At 36.2% G+C, this 19,393-nt stretch overlaps 4 protein-coding genes across 6 annotated transcripts; 1 reads left to right on the forward strand and 3 right to left on the reverse strand.

The window, feature by feature from the left end:
• Positions 1-109: 109 nt before the first annotated feature.
• Positions 110-5,615, reverse strand: LOC124180960 (protein RRP5 homolog). Of its 2 annotated transcripts, none has more exons than XM_046566964.1 (6): positions 5,439-5,615; positions 5,254-5,316; positions 4,613-5,177; positions 1,026-4,367; positions 501-666; positions 110-349 (listed from the first exon to the last, which is right to left on the reverse strand). In XM_046566964.1, the coding sequence occupies exons 2-6, from the start codon at positions 5,314-5,316 to the stop codon at positions 190-192; spliced, it is 4,296 nt and encodes a 1,431-aa protein (XP_046422920.1). In that variant the 5' UTR covers positions 5,439-5,615; the 3' UTR covers positions 110-189. The 2 variants fall into 2 exon arrangements, with proteins under 2 accessions (XP_046422920.1, XP_046422919.1); XM_046566963.1 differs by having other exon boundaries at positions 5,254-5,322.
• An 814-nt stretch (positions 5,616-6,429) lies between these two features.
• On the reverse strand, positions 6,430-7,871 carry LOC124180964 (NADH dehydrogenase [ubiquinone] 1 alpha subcomplex assembly factor 3). Its single transcript, XM_046566978.1, has 4 exons — positions 7,711-7,871; positions 7,511-7,592; positions 7,293-7,410; positions 6,430-7,210 (listed from the first exon to the last, which is right to left on the reverse strand). The coding sequence occupies exons 1-4, from the start codon at positions 7,739-7,741 to the stop codon at positions 6,806-6,808; spliced, it is 636 nt and encodes a 211-aa protein (XP_046422934.1). The 5' UTR covers positions 7,742-7,871; the 3' UTR covers positions 6,430-6,805.
• Positions 7,872-7,909: 38 nt separating this feature from the next.
• Positions 7,910-12,037, forward strand: LOC124180961 (chromatin-remodeling complex ATPase chain Iswi-like). Its single transcript, XM_046566965.1, has one exon. It carries the CDS (start codon positions 8,268-8,270, stop codon positions 11,301-11,303), a length of 3,036 nt encoding a protein of 1,011 aa, XP_046422921.1. The 5' UTR covers positions 7,910-8,267; the 3' UTR covers positions 11,304-12,037.
• LOC124180963 (CUE domain-containing protein 2) lies at positions 12,035-19,107 on the reverse strand. 2 transcript variants are annotated; one of them, XM_046566977.1, is made up of 5 exons: positions 18,975-19,107; positions 18,526-18,615; positions 17,803-18,139; positions 17,456-17,629; positions 12,035-17,300 (listed from the first exon to the last, which is right to left on the reverse strand). In XM_046566977.1, the coding sequence occupies exons 2-5, from the start codon at positions 18,612-18,614 to the stop codon at positions 17,043-17,045; spliced, it is 858 nt and encodes a 285-aa protein (XP_046422933.1). In that variant the 5' UTR covers position 18,615; positions 18,975-19,107; the 3' UTR covers positions 12,035-17,042. The 2 variants fall into 2 exon arrangements, with proteins under 2 accessions (XP_046422933.1, XP_046422932.1); XM_046566976.1 differs by having other exon boundaries at positions 17,456-17,632; positions 18,975-19,105.
• Positions 19,108-19,393: the final 286 nt, after the last annotated feature.

The following is a 19,393-nucleotide window of genomic DNA, read 5'->3' on the forward strand; positions in this document are numbered from 1 at the left end:
TTCGGAATCTTTAACGCGTTGTTTCATATTAATTCACATAAAAAAAAGTGTGTACCTGACATACGCATGACTTCGATTTTAAAAATGTAAATGGAGGGTTTAATGCTTCTTTGATTATGATCCAAGTGTATTTTCAACGTTATTATGTGTCACTCTCGCCTTATTCACGAACAATAATTTTACACATGTTTACTGAGATTGATTTTCAATGTAATTGCGAGCCATTTCTTGCACTTTGATGACATTTTCCGCTGTACCATGATGTTCTTCAAATGCGATGAACTTTTTGAATATTGTTTTCATTTTTCTAGCTGGCAGCGTTTGGGCTGCTGCTCTTTCCAAAACTTGCCTGTGATAAAAAAAAAAAAAAAAACACCACGGATTGATTACATCGTCGTATACGAAAAATGTATTTGAAAAATAAACAATTTATCCTCATCTATTGACGGGTTATACATGAACATCTATATAGATATAAAAGCAGAGTTGTTAAAACTTACCGGGCAATGGGAATGTCGGCAGATTTGATTAAGGCATCCACATACGCAGACCATACATCGACTCGTTTGGGGTATGAACTTAGAATTTTCTCAAATAACGTCTGTGCCCTCTCCTTGTCTCCGTATTTGTTTTCCAGCTGAGCAAATCTTACCATCAAGTCAACATCTGAAATTTTTTTTAATATGTACACATATCATATACGTATATTGTAAAAATCTTTTACTTACGAGAGTAATGTAACACAAATGCAGCCTTATTCAACTTATTCATGGTGACCATTTAATAGATTTATTCTGAATACCGTTATCTCATGTGTTGTATTATCATATTTTGTATTGGATGTACAATCCGTTTATGTTGTGAAAAAATAAAAATTTTAAAAAAATTTAAAGTGGTATATAGACCTTTCAATTCACCTTTTAAAACTTGATATAATAGTTTACTAATATGAACAACTGTACATCACTTAGTCCGAAAGATCAATTAACGTGCAATATTATTGAATAAGTAACTGATAGACTCACGTTGGTGTGCAGGCAACGACTGCAAAGCTCTCTGCATGATGTGCCGTGATCTATCTTTGAGCCCCATTTTCAGTAATGCAATTCCAGACTCGATCCAAGCTAGTGGATTTTGTTTAAACTTTCCTGTGATTGTTGTAATCGTTTTATCCAGTGCTGCTTGCCTGTTAGCATTGGCGTGTAACGTTAACATATGAGTATATACTTTGAAAGCGTCATTAGTTCTCACTGCCTCCTGGAAAACCTCATTCATTGATTCTAGTGTGCCAAATCTTGACTCCAAATTCAGCCAAGCCTGCCAAACATTTAGTTTTTCATTCTCTTCTCGAAAATTAATGGTCTTAATAGCTCTCTTAGCAACTGCTCGCGCCTTTTCTATTTCAGTCGCTTGCAAATGATAAGCCATGTACTGTACCCAGACTACAGAACTATTGGGACTTGACATAACTAATCTGTCAAATTGGTCAACTGAATTTGGCAATTGATTACTCGCCAAGGCCTCTTCTCTCTCACGTATTTCGCGCTCTTTCTGCCTTTCTTGTTCCCTTCGTTCAGCAGCACTTAATTTTTTCTTCTTTTGTGGACTTTCTGCTTCTTCATCACTGTCGCTTGATGACTCAACGGCTAGTTCTTCCTGAGGTGTAGGTTCAGTGTTCCAATAAAATCCACATGCAGGAATGCTGAGATCATCTGGTTTCAAACTTTTATCGGTCACTTTTTCTTCCTGTCTTATGTCGATAATTGGTATCTCATTGGCATTCGTTTCCTCTCTTTTGGATTCCTTCATTTTCTTTTTCTTTGACTCAATTCCAGATGTGCTATCCTTCATTCCTTGGTTATCACAGCTGCTATTCTGAATTATTTCATTATCTACGTTTGTTTCTCGTTCAACTTCCGTAGTTACTTTCCTTTTCGATTTTTTAGATTTCGTTTTACTCGTCGAATTTGTTGAAGTATTGTCATTTATGGATTCATCAACAATATCATGGTCAATATCTTTGGATAAATCCTTCTGATCGAACTTTGCCTTCTTACTTTGTAAATTTACTTTGGGTGCATCGTCTGTTTTTCGTTTTTTTAGACTCTTCTGAGATTTCACACTTGCACTCAACTTACGTGGTTCGAATGTCGATGATAAGACGCAAACTGGTAACAAGTCAGACTCAACAGCTTCTATAATAACGTAACAATTCACTTTTCCTCCGATAAAGTAAGGTCGTAAGTCGGGTTGGACATCGTTGAGGTGTCTTCGGGCTGGAAGAGCAGCTAATCTTCCTTTTCCTTGCCCTTTTAAAACGATAAGGATGAACCAATTTGTGACCAAGATTATTTCCCCTTTTAATTTTGTACCCAAGGGAATGGAAGATGAGTCACTTTTATGAGTAGTGATATAATTTACCACTGTGGATTTGAGTGTTATCTCAACAATTTCGTGGACGTAATTTAACCATATAATTATACCAGAAACCTTGTCTCCCACTTTAAAATTCTGTTTGTACTGATCTTTGCGCACTGTACCGTGTAAATCATTGTCTAGACGTAAAACCAGGCCGTCTTCAGTAACTTTTTCAATTATACCAGATACTTGTTGCCCCAAACTAACCTTTGATATTGGTCTACTTTGGTAAAAATCATAATTTGAAAGCTCTTTAACTTTTCTGAGGTAGAAGCCCAAAATATCAACCGCATTAGTCATTTCAGTATTTTGATTCACAGAATCCATCCACAATTCATATAAATCGGTTTGCAACTCAATTTTTTTAGTATTCTCGTCAATGGAAATAATTTTTCCAAACAGCACTTGGTTGACATAAATCAATTCCAATTCAGATGGTCTAATGTAAGGAACAACACCAAGTTCACTGTAATTATCAATAGGTAAAAGGACCTTCAAACTATTTTCACCTATCTCTCTGACAGAACATGGTAAGTAATGTCCAACTCTTAGGTTTTCAAAGGCTGTTAATTCATCGAGCGGTACGAATGTTGTAGTCAAAATTATACTTGGAGTGGTGGAGAACACACTTGCTATTATTTCATCCCCTGGAGTGCATCTGGCAGCTAATAAGCTCGCTACTTCCAAGCTAGGTGACATGTGCGCAGCTGGCAGAAATCCAATTTCTAAATCCTTGTGATTACACGTGGAATGAATCTCAACGTAGACTCCTTGTGAAGAAGATTCTGTGATGATACATTCGACAGTTTCACCAACACGTAATTTATTACTAGGATTCTTCTGTATGCCAATCAAGCTCAGGCTCATTTTATTATCTTTTTTATCTATTGTCACAATTGTTGCAGGAACTACTTGGCCAATCGAAAATTTCTGCTTAATCTCAGTTTTTTTGCAGCCAAGCAAATTCGGAGGGGCCCAGCCCTTCAAGTCTCCGAAAAATTTTATCAAAAGTCCAGTATTTTTTACTTGCACAATGGTGCCATGATGCTGGGAACCAACAGCTGCATCCTTAATATTATTTAAGATTGGTAAATTGCTATTAACTAATGACTGCTTCATTGTGAATAAAACTCTATTTCGTTGGTCGTCACGGTTTAAAGCTCTTACTTTCACCGACTGGCCAACTTTGAGTTCATATATCATATTCTTATCAATATCAGAAACATGTTCAGGGGGCACGTACCCTTTACTTTTATTAACTTTCAATGTGACAGATCCATAAGCTACATCAATTTTTGTTACTTCTGCAGTCACCAGTTCTCCAGGAGCAAAACTAGTAGCCGTAAAATATTCGTCGTTCAATATATTCTTTTCCATACTGCAAATATAGACTCTGTCGAAGCAATCGTAATTCAATACTCGACACTTATGTTTAGACTTGGGTTTAAATGTGGAATTAATCTTCTCGAAGTCAACTTCGGTTCTTCGCATGGGTATATAACCCCTGAACTTTTTTTGCAATTCTAGGAGAATCCCTTTTTGCTCCTTGCACATTACTGTGGCGTTTGTTATAATATCACCAATGTTCAATTTGTCAGTTTCACTTTCTTCCGTCAACAGACTGAAATATGCAAATTTTACAGTTGGCAGAACATACAAGAGCGTACCATGGACCGATTCATCTGTCTCATACGAAGATAATGGATTATCCAAGTAAATCTGATTGATGTAACCGATGTTACTTTCATTATACAGCACCTGCAATCCATTTGACAGAACGCTTTTGATAGTGAGAATCAATTTTGTTCCAGGTACTAGAGCATCTAATAACTGTGTATCCTGAGAAACTGCTTTGCTGCTGTGTTTTTCTTTTGCAGATAACTTGAGTGTCGATGCTGACTCCGACGTTTCAACCGTTTTAATTGCCAAAAAGAGTTGCTGTCCTATAACTTAGAAGAAATTAATTACTTTTCAACTAAGAATCACAAAATGGGGAATTTTCAATTTTCGTATTGATTTTCACACTAGTTTATGGTACTGAGATGAAACGTGCGAATCGGTCTTGTATATATACAAGACCGCATTCTGTTACTTTTGCACTAATTGATTTGTCAATTTCAGAATTCAATATCCGTTCAAGCTTGTTCAAAATTGTGACAAATAATAAATAAAAAGTGACAGGATCCCAACTTACAGTATTCTTTTTCTTCATCAACATCTTTAGAAGTTAAAAAAGCTCTGACATTAGCAACCCCAGTGTCAATGATATAGCCATGTTCTTCAATACTGGATACAGTGCCAACAATCTTCGATTTTGGGATGATCCGAGTGCGATCCAGATTTTGATTTATTAGTTCTGGTTCCAGGGACAAAGAGACTCTCCACTTCTCTGTCAAGTGCAGTTGCTTGACATAACAGACCAAGTAGTCACCAGGTTTGAATAACTCTGTCAGTGGTTTATAACCCTCAGGTTTGTCATCTTGTACGCTGATCATACTTTGCAATAACTTTGTGTACGAATTGCTGATGTCTGTAAGCTCCAATCGACCGATTAATCGTCCAGGAAGCGATACAATCAAGTCATAATCCCTGGCCTCTCGAATACGACCCAGGACAACCATTCCTTGTGTTAACGTAGTATAATTCAAACAGTCCGCTGATGTTGCCAATATATTTGTGGTATGCGAATCTTCATAATTAGTAATGGCAAAATTATCCTTGTGGATTCTTAGTTTTGATCTTGGCTTTTTTTTCAATTGCTATAAACATACATCAAGTTTTGGTGATATGAGCATTACAGGGGAGGGCAGGGGGTGATAAACTGAAAAAACTTACATTATTTGCGTGTACATTTTTTAGGGGTTTGCGGCCTCCGCGTGGAAAATTTTTTAACGTCATCTGTAACTTAATTTTAAGGTTAGACACATGAATTCTATTTTGCCCTAAAAAGTTAATATGTTTGTACTGAATGCAAATAAAATATAATAAAAACAATCACAATTTCGAGCAATAGTGCCTACTTTTTATTTCTTCGGGTTAACGTATCTATAAAATATGTGTTCACATAACACACGCACGGATTTTCCCAAGTCCGAACATTCAACTCACACTGGATGTTTAATTTTAGGTTATGTTGGTTTCGGCAGCGTCGGCTGCATGTATACGAGGAAAGGTTCGCGCATGGTCAACTTAACTCCGTGGGTGCGTTCCAAACCTAACCCTAGAGTTGAGTTGAGTTGGGTTGGGTTCATAAGGGTACAATCAGCTGATTCTCAAGACGCGCAAATATTTAAATTAAAAATGGGGGTTATCGTTGCGAAGGAAATTGCAGCGGGAGTATATGATTTGATGGCGAACTCTGAGAGTTCTTGATCTGAAGACAATGATGATGATTTAGTGCTTGAGCAATATTCCATTCCGAACTCATCAATGACCTCCCTGCGAGAATTCGCAATTACCTAGATATTATTTCACAATACTCGCATACAGATTTCAAAAGGCATTTTTGCTTATCTCGAACAACGGTAGAATATTTGCACCAAAGTATTGGACACCAATTGGAAAACTAAAACACAGGTCAGTTCGCAAACAGCTATATTACATCCAACATGCAAGTTACTTTGTGCAAGTGCAACACTAGGGTGTTCCCATACTCGACTACTATCGAATTTCAATCTTGGCGCAAAAACACTGAACCCATCTCCATCTAACCCTGCTCCAGGCAGGGTTCATTTCAATTAGCTCGGAGTCACCCGGAGTTGCCACCTCGCAAGTTTCGGAACTATGAGAGTTTACGACCTATATTTAGACTTACAGGTTTGGAACGCGTAGAGTTGGCCAGAGTTGACTAGAGTTGGGTTTGGAACGCACCCCTTGCTTAAGCTGTTTTTAAATATGTATCAGGCAGGGATTATATAAACGTAATGGATGACGATTGATAAATGAGTGAATTACTTTACACTTTGTACATAAGTAATGTTAAATATTTTATTTGCTAAATATTCTATCAACAATTAATTAACTGTACAAGTTTCTACGATAATATTTTGCTTTACACATACATAATATTACTATGTACATGGATATAAATTATGTGTATATCGCATAGATACGCATATATTTTTCAAATTCATAAATAGCTACACTATCAATAACAATCTTTTGGATTCATTTACTGCAATAAAATGAGGTAAGCCAGTTACAGATGTGATATGACTTATGTAAAGTTAATACACTAACAGACACTGTGGATAGCTGTAAATACTTTAAATAATTATGAGCATTGAATCAAAATGCCAAAAGTAATTTTAATTGCTTCTTTCGCTTTTCAGGGCCAAGTTAACTAGTATTACATGTACCTTCACTGAAAAAATGTTTGTTGACATACCTATAAGTTGGTCGAATTTTCTAAAGCTTTTGGACCCATTGGATCTTGTATGGAATTATTAGCATTAAAATCAAGATTTGCAGGTGGGATGAGCGCAGCTGCAACAAATCTTCCTTCAGCATTAAGGAAATTGAATATAGGACAAGCTTGGCATGTTGGAACGATCTCCATGTTCATTTTGAATTTTTTGGCAAACAGAGCCAGCTTCCTGTCAACTTTAATGTTACTATGAGGGTCACCAGTTCCAATTACTAAAATGTCTGGTTTTGGATCAAGAATAGTAAATAGCGACAGAGTTTCCTCGTTGACATCATCTATAGTATTAACCTTCCAACTCAGTACGCTTCTTGGAAATATTGCAAGTGATCCAATGATACTAATGCCATTGTTTAAACGAAATCCAATCTACAACAAGAATTTTGTTAAGCTCTGTATTGGTACAAACGTTAATTTTATCCAAAAAACAAAGAAATATAATAGCTGATACCTTGCTGTAGGAATTTATCATGAGTCCATAGACTTCGTCCCTGTTAAGAATAGATATCGTCGTTTTTCCATCACCTTCGTAAGCACTTTTGCAAATGATTGATGAACTATGAATTTTCCTATAACAATTGATCGGTATTGGTAAGAATAATTTACAAAAGACGTGCAAATACAAAATATAATAAAAATCATTCACACATTTGAATTCGAGTAACTCACCTAATAGTTTGTCTCACGTTTGCCGAAATTATACGGCTAAATATGAAGGTAGTCGTCATCGTTTGCAGGTACAAAAAACACTCTTACGAAAAAATTGATAATTTATTTTCATGAAGTTTGAGGTTAAATTGAATTTGAAATTGTATCTTAAGGTTATTTAAGGTTACGTTCTTGGACTTTGGGAGGTTATAGGAACCTACCGGTTTCGACGGACGCGTAAAGTGACGTCATCGGTCTTTTTCGTTCGCTAATCTCGAACTAATACTACTAAAGCCACTCGGTGGTGCGAGTCGCGCCAGTCCACTATCCAGTGAATATAGAGATCTGTGTTTCCGTTAGATCGGCCTAAAATCCGGTGTGGACACGGCTGAAAGCTTCATTATTCTGCTTCACGCCGTACATGCAACGCTGCAAAGGTCTACCATTTCACTCACGTTGTGTATAAACTTTTGAAAGTCGAAATACCGCTCGACCTGCTACAGTTTGTGGCAATTTCAAGACCACCACTAGTCATTAGAGTTACGTGCGATGGTTTAGTACTAATCATTTAATTACTGGCTGGTCAAGCTGACAGTGATTGCGGACATAAGTTAGTTTTGGAGGGAGTTGAAGCGTTAAAATGGCGATGAGCCTTTGGTTGATTCGTCGGTGAACACGGCATACTACACACAATACCGGTGAATAATCTGGCGTCGGGTACGCGCTTCAAGTATTTTATTGAATAAATAAAGCAAGAAATTGACCTCAGCGACGAAAAATGTCCAAGCCGGAGACGGAAAATGCCGACGCTGTCGAAACGGGGGAGAATTCAAACGGATCGTCAGCAGAAACAACATCTTCTAGGGGTGGCGATTTCGAAACCAAACTGGAGACCGACAGGAGCAAGAGGTTTGATTACCTACTAAAACAGACCGAAATTTTTTCTCATTTTATGACGAATAATCAGAAAGACAAAAGTGTCAGTCCTCTTAAAGTTAAAGCTGGGAGACCTAGGAAGCAGCCCGAAATTCCTGTCAAAGGTGACACGTCGGCTGATCTCAGACATCGAAAAACTGAGCAAGAAGAAGATGAAGAGCTCCTTGCTGAGAGCAATGTCAGTGTTGCGCCAACGACTCGTTTCGAGTCATCCCCCCATTATATAAAATCAGGAGAGCTGAGGGACTACCAGATTCGTGGTCTTAACTGGATGATTTCGCTCTATGAGAATGGAATCAACGGTATACTGGCAGATGAAATGGGTCTTGGAAAAACCCTTCAGACGATTTCATTGCTAGGATACATGAAGCATTTCCGCAGCATTCCAGGACCTCACATTGTAATTGTCCCAAAGTCAACGCTAGCCAACTGGATGAATGAATTTAAGAAATGGTGTCCCTCGCTGAGAGCTGTTTGTCTGATTGGAGACGCTGAGACAAGGAACACGTTCATCAGAGACGTAATGATGCCAGGGGAGTGGGATGTCTGCGTAACGTCTTATGAAATGGTAATAAAGGAGAAATCAGTATTCAAAAAGTTTAACTGGAGGTATATGGTAATCGATGAGGCTCATAGGATAAAAAATGAGAAATCAAAGTTATCAGAAATTTTGCGCGAGTTTAAGACTGCCAATAGACTTTTACTCACCGGCACACCGTTACAAAATAATCTTCACGAGCTATGGTCACTCTTAAACTTCTTATTACCAGACGTGTTCAACAGCTCAGACGACTTTGACTCCTGGTTCAACACTAACAGTTTTCTTGGAGATAATTCTTTGGTTGAAAGGCTGCATGCTGTCTTAAGACCATTCCTTCTTAGACGCCTCAAGGCTGAAGTAGAGAAGGGACTTAAGCCTAAAAAAGAAATCAAAGTTTACATTGGACTGAGTAAAATGCAGAGGGAATGGTATACCAAAGTGCTAATGAAGGATATCGACATTGTAAACGGTGCTGGAAAAATTGAAAAAATGAGATTACAAAACATTCTTATGCAGCTACGAAAGTGCTGCAATCATCCATATTTGTTTGACGGAGCTGAGCCGGGCCCTCCGTACACCACTGACGAACATTTAGTTTATAATTGTGGAAAGATGGTGATCCTTGATAAACTACTGCCAAAATTAAAGCAACAAGACTCGAGGATATTGATATTTAGTCAAATGACTAGGATGCTTGATATTCTTGAAGATTATTGCCATTGGAGAAGTTTTCAATATTGCCGATTGGATGGTAACACGGCTCATGAAGATCGACAGCGGCAAATAAATGAATATAATGCTCCCGGGAGCGAAAAGTTCATTTTCATGTTATCCACAAGAGCAGGAGGTCTTGGTATTAATTTAGCTACAGCTGACGTAGTTATTATTTATGATTCTGATTGGAATCCTCAAATGGATCTGCAAGCTATGGATAGAGCACATCGAATCGGCCAACAGAAACAAGTGCGAGTGTTCAGGTTCATAACTGAGAATACAGTAGAGGAAAAGATTGTCGAACGTGCCGAGGTCAAGTTGCGCTTGGATAAACTTGTTATTCAGCAGGGCAGACTAGTAGATGCGAAACAAACAGCTTTGAACAAGGATGAGATGCTCAACATGATTAGACATGGCGCTAATGAAGTATTTGCTTCGAAAGACAGTGCCATAACGGATGAAGATATTGATACGATACTTCAGAAAGGAGAAGCTAAAACAGAGGAAATGAAACAGAAGTTGGAAAATTTGGGTGAATCATCCTTGAGAAATTTTACAGTCGATGCACCGACCGATTCAGTCTACCAATTTGAAGGTGAGGATTATAGGGAGAAGCAGAAAATATTAGGTATAGGCAACTGGATTGAGCCACCTAAACGCGAGAGAAAGGCAAATTATGCAGTCGATGCTTACTTCAGAGAAGCGCTAAGAGTCTCAGAGCCAAAAGCTCCAAAGGCACCAAGACCTCCGAAACAACCAATTGTTCAAGATTTCCAATTTTTTCCGCCACGATTGTTTGAGCTACTCGATCAAGAAATATATTATTTCAGACAAACAGTTGGGTACAAAGTACCAAAAAACCCTGAACTTGGATCTGACGCAGGAAGGATTCAAAAGGAAGAGCAGCGAAAAATTGACGAAGCTCAGCCACTTACAGACGAGGAATTGACAGAGAAAGAAAAACTGCTTACTCAGGGATTCACAAACTGGACGAAGAGGGATTTCAACCAATTCATAAAGGCTAATGAAAAATATGGTCGAGATGACATTGAGAATATTGCCAAAGATGTCGAAGGAAAATCTCCTGAAGAAGTAATGGAGTATTCTGCTGTCTTTTGGGAACGTTGCCACGAACTTCAAGACATTGACAGAGTAATGGCTCAGATAGAGCGAGGAGAAGCAAAAATTCAGAGACGTGCCGGTATAAAGAAAGCTCTGGATGCAAAAATGGCCAGATATAGAGCACCATTCCATCAGCTAAGAATAGCCTATGGAACAAACAAGGGAAAAAATTATACCGAAGAAGAGGACAGATTCCTTGTATGCATGTTGCATAAACTTGGATTTGATAAAGAAAATGTATACGAAGAACTCAGAGCAACCGTAAGATCTGCACCACAATTTCGCTTCGATTGGTTTGTCAAGTCAAGAACAGCTCTAGAACTCCAACGAAGGTGTAACACATTGATAACGCTAATTGAACGTGAAAATCTAGAGCTTGAAGAAAGAGAGAGACAAGAGAGACGAAAAAAGGGTGGAAGTATTGGATCAAAACCAGCGTCCAAACGGAAGCAAGAGAATCTTCCAGCACCTCAAGATAAACCTAGGAAGAAGAAGAAGTAAATGTACTTTTCATGAACTATGCAACACAATTTCAGTTTATCTAAATTTTAATAATTTCCAATATCACTTTAAGTTTATTACAGTGGCTGAACTCACGTCGGATACAGGCTGTTCATGTTAAAATAATTCAATATTATGATCTTTATCAAACTGGTCATCTATTATCAAACCACTGTAAACATAAATTAAAAAAATTTTAATTTTTTAACTGCACGTTAATTAAATCTTATAAAATAACTTCTATTAATTGTGTCGTTATGTGAAGTGAGGGGCACCAATTATACAAATTCAATACATTCTTCTAGACAACCTATTAACTTGTCACAAATAACTTGTTTGCCTGTATAAAGAAGCGATAAACAGTAAATTTCATTTAAATGAAGAACACCTTCTTTCCGTGAAGTCTTACGTAATGTTTAGAAGTAACGTCTTTTCTAATTAGAACAGTACATTGTCACACACATTTGGAACCATAGTTATTTATGAAATATACATGTAAAACAAAGAAATGCTCTAATTGTTAACGCTGAAAGATTTAATTAAACATCAATCATATTTACAACATTGTCAAATGCAGTGTTCTGTGTACTCTCACTTAGAATTAATTTACTTGGTAAAACTTGGGGATTTGATTCACGATTGATTGGTACGAAGAATTTTGTTTACTATCACGTTTATTGGATTTAAGAATTCTTATCGAGGAGCAGAGTAAATAAAAAGTATGAAATAAGATACATACGTATTATTTAATTTATATCCTAAATTATTTCACAATTTATAATATTTCTATAATTACATATATAATACATATATGTATAATAGTAACAAATATCTTGCAGTGAACACACGTCATTCGTACGTAGCATAATACTTGAGAACTATTAAATTATCCTCGTAATCGTCTTCATATAAATATAATAAAAATGAACTGTTTGATTTAAAGAAAGCATAATTTTGTAATACATATCGACAAATCAATTACATTTTTTACGATCAAGATTTTATCTGTAATTACCTGTGTGCAAAACATAAAAGTTGAATATTTAAATGTACCGTCTCTACTGCCAAAATATCTCATCCTATACAAGCATATTAGAGATTATTACGGTAATTATGATACTACCCTACATAATCGTACAGAAATAAATGAATATAGTATGCACATAGAATGTGTGACCAGGTATAATACATACATAGGTGAATCCTATATACCTATAAATGCGTTTACACATACTATGAATACGAATACGTATGTTTTTGACAGTAGTTATAATTGTGATAATTACGCGAGTAATCTTTTATGCAATCTTATATTAAGCGTTTATTTCACACGTGTACGTAATAAATACCGCATTAGCGGTGCGAGATTTGTACATTATTTGTACAAATCTTGAAACTCTCACTCCTTCTCTAAATTGTTTGTATACCGTTCTATAAAACAGTAGGTATTACAATTAAAATTGATTATTCATTTCATTCACTTCAGATCATCCCAATATCATCTCATGTAGAATTCTATCAAACTACACACCCATAGTTTTCATTTAGTTATGGCAAGGGCCGGCCCTTCTCGCAATATATTTAAAATATTGAAAGACATCGCATGAAAAGCTAATTACAACAGAATCTGAAAGTACTGGGTATTCAGAAATTTCTAAATTCACCAAGTAGAATAGTGTGATTAATCCCAGATATTGATATGCATAGCACTTCTAATTCATTGAAGCACGTAAGTATTACAACATGTCCAAATTTATCTTTCACGTATCTCTTTATTCATCACTGACAATGAACTATTTCAGATTGGTCATTTTCAGGTTCTGTTGCACTTTAGTATGTCTAATAACGAAAGAAAAACATTTTCTTAATTCATAAACAACTTGATATAATATCTTCTCAACACATCCGATTACCAGGCTTCACAGTGCTTCATGAGAATGAGGGGGTAGTAAGGTTCCAATATTTTTTCATGGTACTAATCAACTCGGGCAAAAGTAGTTGTACTCTAGGGTGTCCGTTATTTTTATCGTTTTTTTTTTTTTTATCAGTTTGAATGTAAAATACATTGATATTTTCGAAAATTTTTTTTTTTTTCATAAACTCAAATGATCTGAAAAAAATCTATCCGATGCTTGAGAACAACGTTTCGATTTCCAACTAAATGTAGGAATAGAATAATTTCGGTGAGTGCACATATTCTATAGAGAAGGACACTCAATAAAACCGTAATAGTTATGGTTTTGTGAAGTATAAGAGAGTTTTGAGATTCCATGTGTATTTTTATGTTCCTATGTTGAAAGTATAAACATTGCTCAAACATCAAACTAATTTTCTCAGTACATTCTAGTTTGTGAAAAAAAGTAAGTGACTGGCAAAAGTAGTGGGATTTTAGGGAAAAATGGACTGCTTTAGGGTACATTTAGGGAAGCCTTCAGGTTTACAGAGCTTATAGGAGAAGCAAAGAAAATAGGATACCTTTAGGGAACTAGGCGAACCACTGTGTAGCCTGGATTACGGAAAAACGTCATTTAAATGAAGAAAAATTAAAAGTAAATAAACCGTCGCACGATTACAATTAAAAATCTAAATTTCTCATTGTGTTTTAACTCTGTTTGCTTTTTTTTCGCCGTTAAACATTATATATCAGTGTCAATACATTTCGAGATAAACCATTTCTATATATTACGTGAGATGCCTAGCGTTCAATATAATGTAATGTTAGTATTTTCGAATGACCATCATATCGTGGATTATCTATAGTTAAAAATTCATTTAAGAATTAATAATAACAATAGTAATACTGGTACAACGTGTGGTACGGTAAGCGAAATTTTTTCTTTTAGTCTAAATACATGATACGCATTTCATTGCTCACCTAATACCTACACCGACATCTTGGATCTGACAATTTCTTCCATATTCCAACATGTAACGACACCCAAAACGTCAATGTATACCTACTTTATAAATAAATCAGCAAGCTATCTCTTGACAGCCAAGAAGTATTTAAATTTAACAGATAAAATTCGAAATTATAAAATTGTATGTTGGGGCCTGATAAAATTCGTTTCAAGTAATCTCAACACAATGTCAATTAGTAAAAGACAGTAAAATAGAAGTGTCACAGTTTTATAGATGCATCTAAAATAAGATACAAAAAGACTATAACTAAAAAAATGATCGTATATCTTATTGAACCTCGATGTTTGATCGACTAGAACACAAAATTTTTATTTCAGTTTAACGAATAATCAATTTTTCAGTTATTGAAATTACGCAGCTCCACATAATTTTTCAATGTATGTCATGTAAACTTGTTTGGCATCAGGATGGTTCAATATCCTTATGAAGCTAACTCTAATAATAACGTGAAATTAAAAACTGAATCTTATCGGACTTAAGAAATAATGTTAACGTGCGTACTACAGTTTATTTGGTAGTACCCGTGAAGTAAAAAAGTTTCACCTTGTCTCAATGGCATAAAAATCACTGGATATACAGTCGTAAGCAGTGTGAAAAGTAATTATTACGGGTAAAAATATGGAGACTGTACACAGGGTGGCCACTAAATCTCCATCACGGAATTCCCTGACTTTTCTAGGTTTTCCAGACAAAAATCTTATAATTTTCCCTGAACAATTTGAATAAATCCGTTATAATAAATTGATAAAAATATACGTATTTTCTATACAATTTTTTTTTTTTTTAACCAAAGTACGAACTGTCACTTGTGTCACACCGTCCCATTTAGCCAATGCGCACAGTCGTTTGTAAGGTAATATTTAGGAATAATCAAAGTTTTAAGAGAACCTTCCGGTGATGGTAAGAAAATTGGTATTCGATCTAATTTATCTAAAGTTTAAAAAACTGTGGAACGTATTTGTATGAATAAAGTATATAGTAAACGATTCCCTGACTATTCAAGAATTGCAGAATTCCTTGACTTTTCCAGCTTTCCCTGACCAGTGGCCACCCTGGTACAGACAGGGTAACGTCGAAATGACTTTTTTGAATTACAATTATCTGCGAATTTCAGAATGAACCTTAAAAATGACTGGATACATCTTTGTAGTCAATATAAATGAATATAAAAATGCAGATTTGTTTTTGCTTTGTTCGCGGGTATTTTAGTTGATTGCAAATTTTTCTATGTCTTATAATCTAGGATAACTTATCATTGTCAGTGGCTGGAGTTACCAGGCCAACATCGTCGACATTTAAAAATAATGCTAAGTTTGATCTTACATCTTATATAATTAGTAAACAGAACATTTCAGCTGATGTGTTGATTACAGATATTGTGCGCAAACGGAACGATACCGGAGTTCTTTTTTTTTTCTTAAATCATAAATATCAGTGAATAGTTGTATTTGAAATAGTATGGGATTACTGGCATGTAACCTGCTTGCTTTTGGCACGAGGGGGTACTCACTGGTTAGAATTGCAAACTGCTTTGGGAAGTAGTCATTTTAAAATCACTTAAAATCACTTGAAATCATTGCAATTGCTCGTCACCTGATCTATGAGTGAATACATCCTCGCTTTTGCGCATCAACATGCGTAGTGATAAATATCACAAAAAGTGTTCGTTACAGCTGATGATGAATCCGCAAGGTATTTAGAAATTGAATGAAGAAATAAACTGTAAAACTTCAATCAATGAATACTTAAGGAAAATAGTATAATGGCGACAGATTGCTGTTATTAATTCTGCAATAATTGATAAAATTGAAGAAATTGGCTGCCATAATATACCTTTATACCTCCTCAATCACAAATAGTACCGGGTGTACTGAAAATTTAGAATATTTTAAATGAGATTCAAGGAACCGACATGGAAGTCTCTTAAAATTAATGTTTACTAAGCAATGGCTGCCCGAATGTGTTTGGATCCATCTACATTAGACAGCGACAAAATGGAATTTTTTCTCATAATAAAGATGTAGAAACGAGATAATTGAAAATTGTCTTAACTGTCACAGATATGAATATATCGTTAAGTGCAAAAGCTATTGCGCAATGAATATCATACCGTGCATAATATACACTATACTTTCACATCATACTGTATGTACAGTCTGTAATAAATCGCGAATAACGGTAATAATAATGGGTACCTAATATTATTCACCCCGATAATAGCAATAACAATATCAACAGAATATGTTAAACATTTAAAGGAAAAATTTTTTTCTGATGTATAAAAAACGTATTAAACCGATTAGGTCAATGAATACCGCAGTCAGAAGTAATAACTCAAGTAGAATAGTCTTTTTAGCTCACGTCTCTCACAAAATTAATCAGTTTACAATGGCTAATAGAAACGTAACATCATTCGTAGGTGTGTTTAATATTACCATTACTCATTCATCAGATAATCAAATGATGTGTTCCTAATCACATTTTTAATTTGTGTAATAGAATTATGTGTGTAATGGCCATTGTATACTCACTAGTTTATCTAAGAGTATAATACAAGCTCTAGTGCTAAACATTAGATAAACGCTGTACAGTGTAAACACTTCTTTCAAAAATCACACAGAGCCCCGTCAGTTTTAAAATAATGATGAATATAAGTTTGGAGTTGTAAATAAAATGAAGCCTGACTGTTTTTACTATCATTTAGCACTGTTTGATTACACTCCAAGGCTCATCTAAGAGAAGGACATTAATTCAAGTGTAATGTAAAACCAGGTGCCTCCAAGGGGGTGGATCAGGGGGGGGAGGCAAGGGGGCTGGTTACGGACGACTGTGACCCCTCTTCCTGCCCCCCTCGTTCCCCTCATCGTCATCACCTCGCCGAACTTCTGTGTATCGTTCACCTTTTACACTCACGATCTTATTATCCAAATAGCGGACCAGTTTCTTCGGCTCTGTCTTAGGAGCCACTGGGCGATGTTCGCGTACAGCATTGTCACGATCCACATAGCTATAGCGAGCAATTATGCGCGATTTCAACTCTTCATCATTCACTCTTGCCTTAGTACGAACGCTTGGCTGAAAATACCTTGAGTTAGATTTAGATAAGACCTTACTATCTCCATTAATATTTACACTTTCCCGAATAAAGTGGGTTGCGAATTTCATGTTAAGCTGGTAAATTGTATCTCGATAGATTTATTCATAGAAATAATATGGCGAGACTTACGTACCGTGAGGAAAGTAAGATTGCCAACTAGACTCTGGCCTGCTTCTTGTCTATGCAACGCGAGCTGAGCTGCTTTCGCTATATCACCACCTGCTACGGCTAAGCAATGTCGTGCTTCGGCTGGACTCGCTCCTGGAAACATTTCCTGGAGAAGAGCAACCTGATGCCACGTTGATTCCTGCTACATCACAAATAAGCATTCATCAGTGTTAAATATGGAACACAGTAAAATCTGATAGATTCCATGAAAATCCGACGTTTTGCTGTAGAGGATAATAATTATTTGGTAGACAAGGTTATACTGAAAAAATACAACGAAAAGATCCGTTTCACCTTTTCAGGTTCACTTACTTCGGCAAAATATTCACCGCTAGAATCACTACCAGCATCGCTTGTTTCGGATAAATGGTGCACCCTGATCCTCTGAGCTTCAGGAGGCAAAAACGCTGTCAAACTAATATGACTCAACGGATCATGAGATTGAGGGTCCTCGTCCGGTTTGCTTCCCTGTCTGAGCTCACTCTCTATTTCCAACAGCCATTTGGATACTGCCTCTTTGTCAATAGTTGAAAACTCCGGAAGACAAGCAGATACCATTTCGCACAATCCTTCAACATCTAAATTCTCCTCGAGAGCATCTTCCTCAACCATACTCACAACATAGCTGAGAACTATGTCATCTATCAAGCTAAAAAAATGATTTCCCTTATTTATGGCCGTCAACAATACATAGAAAATGACTAGATACAACGTGCTTCAAGATTAAACAAGAAAATTATTAACAGCTACTATCATTTTTACCTCTGTGCTGAGAGCTAAAATTTTAATGTATTGTAGATTCATTTACGTATTTCCTCAACAAAAATTTGTAACTCTAGCAAGATTAATTTTAATCCAATGGAGAGATAATCGGCGAGATGAAAAATTCAAACCTATATAATTAGTAGTAACAAGTGCCATATAAAACGTTAATTTATCACTGTAAAAAGTAACATTCAAAAAATTACCGTTTTTCTTTAGCTTTTCAGGAAAAAGACACGATGTAAAGTAATGTGATCAAATTTAAATTCTCACCTCAGTTGAGCAGTGGGAACCTGTTTCCTTACAAAGCTGAAAAGCGATTTCTTCACTAGCTCTTCCTTCTCATCCATTGTCCGATTCATTCTAAAGCAACAAAACAAACACACTCTTATTGTTGATCAGTGATATTGTAGAACGTGATCAGTGAAGGATAGATAGGTTAAGTAAAGTGAAAAGAAAAAAGTACAGAAATTAGGTTCGTCGGCAGGGATAATGAAATTGGGAATTTATGCAGCTTGTTATTTATTTTAAAAGCTAACGAGCTCGCCGTATATCGAGTTAAGATTCGATTTCGCGATGTTGAAGCAGGTAAAAACGTCAAAAATGTAGAAAAAAATGACAGCTCTGTACAAGCATCGCCGGTCTTTTTTATGATGAACAATAAACAGATGTGAAAAAATGGACATGAGGTTACAATATGTATTACTATTGCATGTACTAACCTGCTGATGTCGGCTCAGCACAACTTCGTCTTATTTAATACTAAATACCGATAAAAATTTCGTATACAAACAACGTCTTGATATTTGACAGCTCGCTCCGTAGGAGGGGTGATACGCTACTATCGCCACCTGGCGTCCTGACAAATCGCAAGGCATCATGGAACCCGGGCCTCTTCAGATTCACAACCCTTTTCCAGGCCACCCCTGCAAAACAGATCAATACCTCACGGCCATGGTGGAATGCTCACAGCACTGACCAGCAAACTAGGTTTCCCATATGGGGCATACGCTATTCTAGCCACAGTGCAGGCGATGAAGACACAGATGCGAAATAGCACGATTTTATTTATCATATGCGCGATCATAGCTTCTCGATTAAGAACAATTTATTGCATACACTGTTGTATGTGTCACGAAAT

The sequence above is a fragment of the Neodiprion fabricii genome, chromosome 4, assembly GCF_021155785.1.
Source record: "Neodiprion fabricii isolate iyNeoFabr1 chromosome 4, iyNeoFabr1.1, whole genome shotgun sequence".
In the NCBI taxonomy this organism is placed as follows: domain Eukaryota; kingdom Metazoa; phylum Arthropoda; class Insecta; order Hymenoptera; family Diprionidae; genus Neodiprion; species Neodiprion fabricii.